The sequence below is a fragment of the Pocillopora damicornis genome, chromosome 6 (genome assembly GCF_964200805.1).
Source record: "Pocillopora damicornis chromosome 6, jaPocDami1.2, whole genome shotgun sequence".
Classification (NCBI taxonomy): Eukaryota; Metazoa; Cnidaria; class Anthozoa; order Scleractinia; family Pocilloporidae; genus Pocillopora; species Pocillopora damicornis.
In genome coordinates this window covers 664,586-675,000 of record NC_142675.1, presented here as the reverse complement: position 1 = coordinate 675,000, position 10,415 = coordinate 664,586, and the positions used below count along the sequence as shown (strand labels likewise).

The window sequence follows — 10,415 nt, the reverse complement described above, 5'->3', positions numbered from 1 at the left end:
GCGTATTTATCCTTTTCGACAAAGTTTGTAAAAGGGAGCTGCAAAATTGAGACCTACAAAAATATCAACAATATAAATGTGTGACGTAGTTCACTTCAAGTTTTCAACACAGAATAAGGACGCACCTCGTCGTGACAATGATGCGGGTCTTGTATAATTTGTAAAAAACCGCTGTGCAGGCGAGGAACTAACGACAGAAGGATAACTTGAGAAAGTTCTTTCATAAGCGGTGTTGCAAGGATTGATGATTCCAGATGAATTTTTTTTTTGGAAATGAGCTTAGCCACCAGGCATTCAAAGACCATGCGTTATGTAAGGAAAAACGAAATGTCAGGTCATGTGAGCAGGAACCAGGATAATGAGGGGGAGGGGGGTGGAGTGGAGGAGGCTTTGAGTCAGGATCACATGGTTTTCAGGGATAACAGAGAATGATCAGTCTTCGTCGACAGCGTATAAACAGGTGACTATGAAAAAATCGACTGCAAATGAGGGAGTGGAGGATTTTTAAAATGCCAGCTGTAGTAAGACATTAGCGGTCAATTAGCAGATCAAATGGATTGGGGTGGGGTGGGCTGGGAGAAGGTAATATGATCTCCATACGTTGTCATCTCTCGATATGCTTGACCTGGTTTGATGATAAATAATAATAACCAAAGGAACCTGTGAATAAGTTGTGCATACATTACGTTTGAATGAGTTTTGAAGATAATTAAATTCCTCTTTGCAAAATTTTTTTTTTTCATTTTTACACGTAAACATAGTTGGAAATGATAGGAATTCAGAATCTTTGTGCATAAATATAGCTAAAGGTTTGTTTCCTTCTTCTGATGCAAAACTCATTATCTTTTCGACATTATCAGTTATATCTGGTTCTTGTAACAGAGCATCTGTGACACCTGAAGTTCTTTCTTCAACTTCCCACCATCATCATTACCATTGTCTTTACAGTCAGTCACTAATTGTTCGGTGTTATTATCATGTCTTTGAGTTACTCAAGAAATAGTAATTCCATGTACAGGATCAGCTGAATGTATTTCAGCATTACCAGTGCTTGAGTGTGAGTTACTGAGAAATTCTTTCCATTCATTACTTTGATTTTCAAGAGCATCGTTAGCTCCAGCAGGAATAGTGGGATCTAGGATTAAATAGCCGGGCTCGCTCTTAGCAGATTGCATCAGCTGAAAGTCTTTTGATTGATGTTGCTCCATCGCTAATGGAGGTCCCAGTACTGTTTTCTTCGAAGTTTCTTCTTATATTTTAAAATTCGTAAATTTTACGCCAGTTATATAATTTAATTGTATATTAATTTATTAATTGTGGGAAATTGTAGCAAATGCTGTTGGAAAGTGCTCAATACACACGAGTGTAGAGCGAAATACAGTTCAAAATGACTAAAGTGAAACACGCAGGATTCCCTGATACTCTGAGTTTCGTGCTTATGCACTCGTCAGACAGATTCTGACGAGTGCGTAAGCACGAAACTCAGAGTATCAGGGAATCATGCGTGTTTCATTTTAGTCGTTTTGAATTATATTAATTTATTATAATTAATCTACCGACTGAGTTAGTGGCGTAAAATCTTATAGTATATAGACTGTGTTAAGTCACATATTATGCCGTTATATTCCCTTTTTGTGAGAATTTGACAAATTTTTCTATTCTTTAAAACGGTCGTAAATTTTCTCATACAAACTCTTATAGTTTCGCTATGACTGTTATTTCGTAAGATGATTATCTCTCTGCTGGAGCTTGAGCCCCCTGGGGTCTGTCAAAGCCAAAATTGCCGAAGGAACGATCCGTTCACGTCTAAATTGAGCTATTAAACTGTTTAGATGGAGCTCACTCAAAATGTCCTCCATTTCGGAACGGTCAGAACGGGGAATGACATTCTCTCTTTTTCAGGCCTCTCTAGACTTCTTTTAAATTCTACGGACTCTCCGAGAGACTGTTGACGATGGCAACGACAAAAGCACCGATTACAAAGAAGAAAGCATCGAATATGATGGTGTTTGAACCAAATATGATAATGAAAAAAGCACCGAATATAAGGGTGTTAACTCAATGAAATACAGGAGTAACTGCAGATTACCCGCCACATCGAGCCCGTTACTGAAAGGGGCTGGCTACGCGATACGCAGTATTAGTACATGACATTGCTGCGCCATTTTTAATTCATTTGTCCATTGAATAAATGTAATTCTTATTTGAATTAATTATTTTCTGGATACCGCGTAGCTACTGGCTACGTGGAATTTACTTCAAGTGGCAGGGTATTCTGCTGTTAAGACGAAATACATACCATATATAATAGAAAAAGTACCACAAGGCAGTTTTGGCACTCCACATAATGTTTCGCGTATCCACGACTAAGAATGCTACCCTTAAGTTCTGATCAATAATTTATTCACCCATTATGTCTCGTGACATTCCAGTGAGGAATGAAAATCTCGAAATATCGCGTGAATCTTGTTTTTAAAAAGCAGCCGTTAAGAGCAATTGATCGGTGTTCTCTTGATGTCTTGACGGCTCACATAATGGAGCAAACATGGTTTTTGTGGATTTTCCTTTGGAGTGGAACGTGTCTGGTCAGCCGTTGCGATGTCGGCTTGTTTACAGTTGAGTAAGTATCAAATTTGCATATTCTGTCCCCCTAACAATAGTCGTTTATACGCTTCGCGTATCCACGACTAAAAATGCTACTCTTAATTACTGATCAATAATTTATTCACCATATATGTCTCGTGACATCAGTTCCAATGAGGAATCAAAATCTCGAAAACATGATCGCGTGAATCTTGTTTTTGAAAAGCAGCCGTTGAAAACAATTAATTGGTGTTCTCTTGATGTCTCGCCGGCTCACATAATGGAGCTAACAACGTTTTTTTGGATTTTCTTTTGGAGTGGAATATGTTCGGGAGGTATGTGAAATCTCTTTGTGCTTTGCAATCATATCTACCTCATATATCGCCTTTAAACATAGCCTCTTGTTGATGCAAAGACACCCTATCCAACAGCAAAAAAGTTTGGCTAAACTTACCAAGAGCTGTAAGACTCGTAGGAGGCCTTGTTTCCACTGATGTTGTTTTGTTTCACTATACATGTCTTAGCAGATCGCTGTTGTTGACTCAAATAGACACTGGTTTCAACTCGCGGAGTTCAAGCTCTTCGAGTATTTCGCAAACTTCCTCTTTTATGAAAATAAGTGGCAAGGTTGTAGTTTGCGCCTCTTAACTTGATTCTTGGGCAAATAGACTGACTTATTTCTAATTTAAAGGAAAGAATTGTTCATGCATGGCTTTTTGTTGAGAGTCTCGTGATTTCTCGAATAGTCATAATAGCCACATAATGGTCGTAACCATAGCAAGTGATGAATAGAAGGTGCGGTCTTCTACTGCATTAATCGTTTGACAGCTAATCTGTAACAAGTTGCCTGACATTGCGTGACGTGGATTTGTTAATTTTCATTTCAAAGACAGTCGGGTTGAACAACATGGTAGTCGGAAAGTTGCTATTTTACTTTCCGCGTTAGTTAGCGCTCTTCTTGTCAAAATAATCAGAATCTTGTTATATAAGCAACATAGACCTTTATTGACAAGGAAAGTTGACTTCATTTTTGGTAAACACTTTATCATTCATTCATCAACCTGACAGAGTGGCACAAAGGGCGAGTGACGTGTCTGCAGTTGATTGGCGATATCAAACACAGGAAAAAGGCATCGTTATTTTAGACGTGTATAGTTACGTCTTTTCTCTGGGCTGGACATCCTTGAAAAATACAGTTTAAACTATTATCTCTATTTATTCATATTGTTCTTATTTATTAGAAACTATCCATGCTAAGCAGTGGTTTGTCTCAAGATACGATGGGACCTTTAAAAATAACTGCGGGCTCAATGCGTCATCGCCATGTAAAACCCTTCAGCAAGTTACTGTGCATGCGTGTGATGGTGATATAATAAATATAGACGGCACAGGAACGTCACGTGACCCTTATCCGTGCCAAAACGAGAAAGGATTGGATCTAGCTGGTTTAGTTCTGCACAGCTACAAGAGTCGAGCATTTATTTCCTGCAGGACCAATGGATTTCGGTTTTTTTGCGGCATGGCTTCTCGAGGAGTCTTTTTAGAAGAAATCACCTTCGTTAACACTTCAATTTATCTCTTTGAATGTTCTTTAAACATGGTCGCCTGCAGCTTTATAAACAGCTCTGTACCTACACTCACCTTGAAATTTGATGAATTCTTTGTGGTGAGGAATGTTCAACTAAATGGATGCACCTTTCGAAACAACAGTGCTAGTAGTGTTGCAATTTATGGAAATTCTTCCGTTAATTTGAACGTTATCAATTCTACATTCGTCAGCAATAAGATACGCAGTGAAGGAGACGCCATACTCAACATGTCTATTCAAAACTTACAAGCAAATCAGAGCAGTATCAAAGCTAATTTTACTGATGTAAGAGTGTCACATAATAACTGTTCAGGTCAAGCATGCTTTCGAGTTTTTGCTGGCATAACCGGAACTGACTTAGCTCTCGTTGTGGAGAGAGTACTTTTTCAAAACAATGTGGCTGAAGTAAATATCTTGGACGTTCATGGCTTTTCAAACGGATACACTGCTTTCAAGTCGACACAATTTCGAGAAAATACAGGCAGAGCAGTCAAAATCCATAATGGCAACTCAATTGACTTGAAAATCGAAACATCGATATTTTCTGGGAATGGAATACCTGATTCCAGAATAAAACCTGACTGGGGCTACGATGAAAGCAATGGAGGAGCAGTTTTAGTCGATGGATTCACACAGGACGCCTTGGTTTCCCTGCACGGTTCAAAGTTCATTTCGAACAAAGGCGGAAGTGGCGGAGCATGCGCATTTATCAACATATTGCGGTCGCTTTTAGTGGACATAAAGAACTGTCAGTTTGTGCGAAACGAAGGAAGGTTTTCAGGTGGAGCTGTAGCTGTGGGAAGTTTCTCTAAATGGCTCTATTACTCTGACTGGATATGTATTCATAGCTCAGAATTCAGTGGTAATAAACTGTTGAGAAATGCATGTGGTAGTGATATTGTTTGTGGAGGTGGCGCAGTAGCTCTGTACATGTCACACATGGGTAACTTATCAATCGTCAATGACACTTTCACAGATAACCGAGTGGAAGGAAAGAGTAGCGGAGCCATTTATGGTGAGGGGGACCGTCTGTATTCGGACGTGGAAATTCTGAACTGTGAATTTTTCCGTAACTGGGCCTCGGAGTATACCAGCACCCTTGCACTGCACTTTCGTAAGTCATCCCAGCCACGAGTAACTTTACAAAACCTGACATTTATTAACAATAGTCGTGACGTAAACAATTCTCACATTACCAGTGTCACGTCTGACATTTTGATTAATCCTGGCAATGGCTACGTCGTGTTACGCTCATGTAAAATAAAGAAAAATTCCGGCGGTGGAATACAAGTAGACTTGACACCCTACGAGCGACATCTGGGTAGTAATGTGAGTTTTGTTATGGAGAACACTTTGATAAGTGAAAATATCTTCTTTTTAATGACGATCGGTATTGATGAGCAAGCATTCCAACCGGTGTACCACTTAAAAAATGTTTCATTTGTGAACAATAACTGCTATGCGGGTCATGACTTGAACTGTATTAATTTAAGGGCCTTGCATAGTAATTGCTCGTTTCACTTGGAACAGAGCACATTCCTAAATAATTTCGGCTTTTCAGGAGTAATACGTATTGTTTCGTCGCCACCCGCCATATCCAATACTAAATTTCGTACGATCATTACCAACAGTGAATTTCGCAACAACTCTGGAGGTGATAAATGCATCCTTGAACTACTCAACGTTTACGCCACTGAAATTCAAAGCTGTAATTTTACCGATAACTTTGGAGGCGTGGGTAGTTCGCACATACGCATTTTTTCAGGCAAGTTGACAATTTGGAATAACACCTTTAAACAGTCGGCAGAATCTCAAGTGCTTTATAATGTGGGAGGAAAGTCAAAAGATTTTGTGGTATTCAATGGATTTTTGGCCGTAACACAATCTGAAAGCGTCGAAATTCGTAACAGCTCCTTTATTTTGGATCCTTTTAGTACAGACAGCAAAGCTATAGTTGTTGTTGAAGGAGCAGGAAAGGGTATCTTGGACAACTCTGTGCAAATTGAATCACCAGTCAACACCAAGCTTAATATGCGAAGGCTACAAACATATAATTATCACGAAGGAGTGACCAAAGAATTGGTTTGGATCAGTACCGAGCGTTGTCCTGTGGGAACTTACAGTATCCGTAGAGGCAAACAGAGTGGCTACAGTGTCAAGGAACTGGTGAATTGTTATCGTTGCCCAGTTGGCGGCAACTGTTCATCTTCTCTCGCTGCTCAGCCCAACTTTTGGGGTTATCCTGTAAATAAGGACACCGTTTCCTATCAGCTTTGTCCAGAAGGTTACTGCTGTTTGCCATCTGTTGATAACAAATGCTCTTACGACAACACTAGCTATCTGCATTCCGGTTGCCAAGACAACAGGACAGGTATTCTTTGCGGACAATGTAAACAGAATTTCACTGAAGGTTTATTTACAACAGAGTGTGTTCGAGCGAAAGACTGTACCCATTGCTGGTATTTGGTTGTTTTTTTGGCACTCACGTTCTTTTTTGCCTTGTATCTCGTTAAAAAACCCCCAGTGTTTGAGTGGGTGAAAAAACAATTAACATGGTTAATTCCGAGACGCGCAGAGGAAAATGACCAAGAAAGTGTTTCTCCAAACTATGGCTTTTTAAAAATTATCTTTTACTTTTATCAAGTGGCTGGAGTTTTGACCGTGTCCTCATATGGGGTAGAACATCTATTGAGAAATGAGATTGTCTTGCCCGTTACTAATCTTTTCAACCTAAAACTCTATGCCAATACTAACTGGAAGATCTGTCCTTGGCCGATTTTCACACCACTTTTAAAAACAGTGTTCCAGTTGGTGACAGTGATGACCATTTTCGTCTGGATTTTAGTTTTTTACCTTGTGCACAGCTGTCTAAACAAATGCCGCAGACGACCGCCAGCTGGTCCTTACCTTGGAGCTGTCCTGGAAATAATGTTGCTAGGTTACTCAGCACTGGCTGGTACAATAGCGCGATTACTCCACTGCGTAAGCATTCAAGAAGTGCGCCGCTGGTATTACGATGCCCAGTACGTTTGCTGGCACCAATGGTGGCAGATAGTTGCTTTTGTCGTCATTGCCCTGTACTTGTTTCCGTTTATGTTCACGTTGTCTGTTGGTTCGGTGCAACTCTATCGGGCCAAGATTTCAGGGAAGAAATTTCTGTGGTTTCACATCCTACCTTTATGTTATCTTCTTCGTGTTTTGTGTGATCTTCTTCGTGTTTTGTGTGATCTTCTTCGTGTTTTGTGTGACTGCATAAAGAAAAAAATAACCAAGAGAACGGACTATCAAGAAATCTCTTCAACTGCCGTCTCAGTTCAAGACGAAGAACATGACACAAATTCTTCCACAAGTATCAGAGCGTCACTTCCTGAGGAAAAAGAAATCTCTCCAACTGCCGGCTCAGTTCACGACGAAGAACATGACACAAATTCTTCCACAAGTATCAGAGCGTCACTTCTTGAGGTTCTATGCGGTCCATTTACAAAGCCACAAGGCGACCAATCAAAGGGAAAGATCTATTGGGAGGGCGTTCTCATTGGTCGACGATTCTTCATAATTGCGATTAGTTGCTTGCTGTCGGAACATGCGCTTTTGCGTTCCGTGTTTCTGACAATCCTTTGCCTCATTTACTTGGTGGTTCACATATACTTGAAGCCCTTCGCCCAGCGTCGTGCCAACTTCACCGAAACCGTCTCCTTGGCAACATTGGTCGTTATAGGAGTAATAAACGTGGGCCTTGCATCGGCAAGAAGTGACGTCAGCGGTATCAATCAACGGCATGTCTCCATTCTTTTGACGTTGGAGGCAGTATTACTGAGTGTTATACCTCTTGTTTCCGTTATTTTCTTCATCCCGTGCCTTCTTTCGCAAATTGTACGGATGGTGATCTTCTTATGGAAAGCTACTCGAGCAAGATGCTTAATTTTTAAAAGAAGGTATGGCACACGGTTGTCCGTCCAGGGTGGAGATGAGAGTCAGCTTCTTTCTGCGTGATCGTTACAGAACTCTACGTAAGCTACTTTCAAATTTTGAGTTAAAGCTAATAAGAGTGAAAGTACTTTCATGAGAATGCTTGGAAAGGCTTATCTAAATATATTTCATGATTTTTGTTTTAGTACAGATCACGGGGTATCGCAATTTGAAGATCGTCTTACTGTACAAACTACATTAGCCATGTTACATTGTGATGTGTGTGTATGTGGGGGTGGGGGGAGCTTTGCGTCGATTATGTCCATTTTAGGCGACTACCCCGTGTTGATAAATGCGCATGCTCCGTCATTCCGCCTTTATTTGAACTTTAAACCGTAGAGAAAAACCACGGCGTTCTGCGTGAATCCATCAACCTCAAATTCTGGATCGATAAGTTTTAAAAAGAAGTCTTAAAAATACTGAAATGTCCGACGGCTCATTGGCCTCGAACAGTATTTTTATCAAAGCGCGTCAAATCCCCAATAAAAGCGCAAACCAAATCCACAGTCTTAATTTCAGCCCATTTTTCATCTATCAGGGAAATTTACTGCTCTCAGATCTCAGCAGTCAGTTGAATACGCGTTCGTTTTTATCAGCAGTCTGTTTTGACAGAGTCTCAACCTTCAGTTGAGCCTCACCTAGAAACTTCACATGCAAAATGCTTATGCGCTGGTCAGCGCACTTACCGAAGAGAGGAGTGGCGGAGCGTATTACGGATACTAACTGATTTTATTGATTAGTAATTACCTTGATAACGTTTTTCCTCTTAGTTACGATCTTAGTTACAATGCTTATTAATGTTTATTTGCCTATCTATTGTTCTTGAAACCCGACGCTTTAGCATAGCGTCCTTTCTGCGTCCCACGCGCATATAAAAGACGACCTTGGCGTCCTTTCTTTAGTTTATTCAGTAATTCAAAGGATCTTGACCTTTACTACCTTTGTAACTTTGAAACCTTTGGCGCAAGGGGAACCGCTATGTAAGTTTATTCTTTTATTTTACTAAGGTTTAGTTTCTCTTTATTTTGATTAGACAAAGACTATTGTACTGTACATCTTTTTAATTGCTTTGTGATAAGTGGCGAAAATCATGCTTGGTGTTTACGACTGAATGCCCAACTATTAGTTTGACATCGCCTTGTTAGGGGGAAAATTCTGTCTTTTAGTTTGGACAAATTTTTAAGTATTTTATGGCCGCGCAGTTCAAGTTTATTTTTCCGGTCTCGACCTAGTTCCTGAGTTCTGTTCGTTCTTTGACTCGAATGGTTGGGCTGTAAAGAATAATGAACGAATTGTTTTATTCAAATTTTTGTTATTGTAAAAACTATAGCCGAAAAAAAAAAAGAATTAGTTGTGGTATCGTAAAATATTACACTTACGGTTTTTCGTGGGTTTTTTGGGCAAATATATTCGCTAATCTTCCATATATATTCATGTACTTTCGCATTTAAAATATTGGGTTTATTCGGGTTTTCCTTCTAGTAACTGAAATAAAATGTATAAAAGCCACAGTAGCTTTGGAATAGATTTTTGTTGTTACTCGCTTTCATTATATGCACTGGTTTTTTTAGGTAAATATAAGTGTTAATCGTCTTTCTGGAAAAATTGGTTTTCATGGTAGATAGCAGCTGAGTTTATACTCGTAACTTTAATTTCCTTTCATACGATAGTTTCCACACCAACCTTGCATAGATAAGTAAAAACTTTTAATTACTTTTCCGTTTTTATTTCCTAAGCTGCGCTACTGCAATTAAGATAGGTATTATTTCTATACCAGAGCTGTGAATTCGCACCTAACTTTCCTATTTTAATGGCCTCGAGTTTATTGCATCCGTCTTTTTAATTTTGAGATTCTTTCAGTCGTAGAAACAGATGGAATATTTAAGTAGTTTTCGTTTAACTTCAAAGAGACTTTTTCCGCTCCTTTGTGTCCTTATTCGAATATTGCGATTTGTGTAACAATAGTACCTCACACCAGTTAGTTCTTAAGCAAGTACCTTGTACAGCTTTGATGATTACAAACTTGAGTACGCTAAAGGTCATGTCGCTTGTTGACCTGACCTAGAATAAAAGTCTACTGTGGAACCAAAACGCTGTCTCTTCCTTGACGTCCGTACAAGCTCACTCGAAGTAGATCTCCGTGTACCAGGAAATCGTGACGAGTTTCCGTTCTCGTAAGCCGAGTTGTCTCTACCGAGTTAATTCCCCCCGTTTTGTACGTTCCCGCGAAAGTTCAGTTTAGAGTGCGCGAAAACTTATCGTCACAGCGAGCGAA

The 10,415-nt window shown here is 39.7% G+C and overlaps 1 protein-coding gene across 1 annotated transcript; it reads left to right on the top strand.

The window, feature by feature from the left end:
- Positions 1-2,622: 2,622 nt before the first annotated feature.
- LOC149043326 (uncharacterized) lies at positions 2,623-10,231 on the top strand. The gene is made up of 2 exons (XM_089209449.1): positions 2,623-2,918; positions 3,825-10,231. The coding sequence occupies exons 1-2, from the start codon at positions 2,735-2,737 to the stop codon at positions 8,162-8,164; spliced, it is 4,524 nt and encodes a 1,507-aa protein (XP_089065575.1). The 5' UTR covers positions 2,623-2,734; the 3' UTR covers positions 8,165-10,231.
- Positions 10,232-10,415: the final 184 nt, after the last annotated feature.

Coding starts and splice junctions, on each gene's coding strand:
- LOC149043326 (XM_089209449.1), top strand. CDS start 2,735: ATGTCTCGTGACATCAGTTCCAATGAGGAATCAAAATCTCGAAAACAT. Junction 2,919..3,824: donor GAGTGGAATATGTTCGGGAG/GTATGTGAAATC, acceptor CTTATTTATTAG/AAACTATCCATGCTAAGCAG.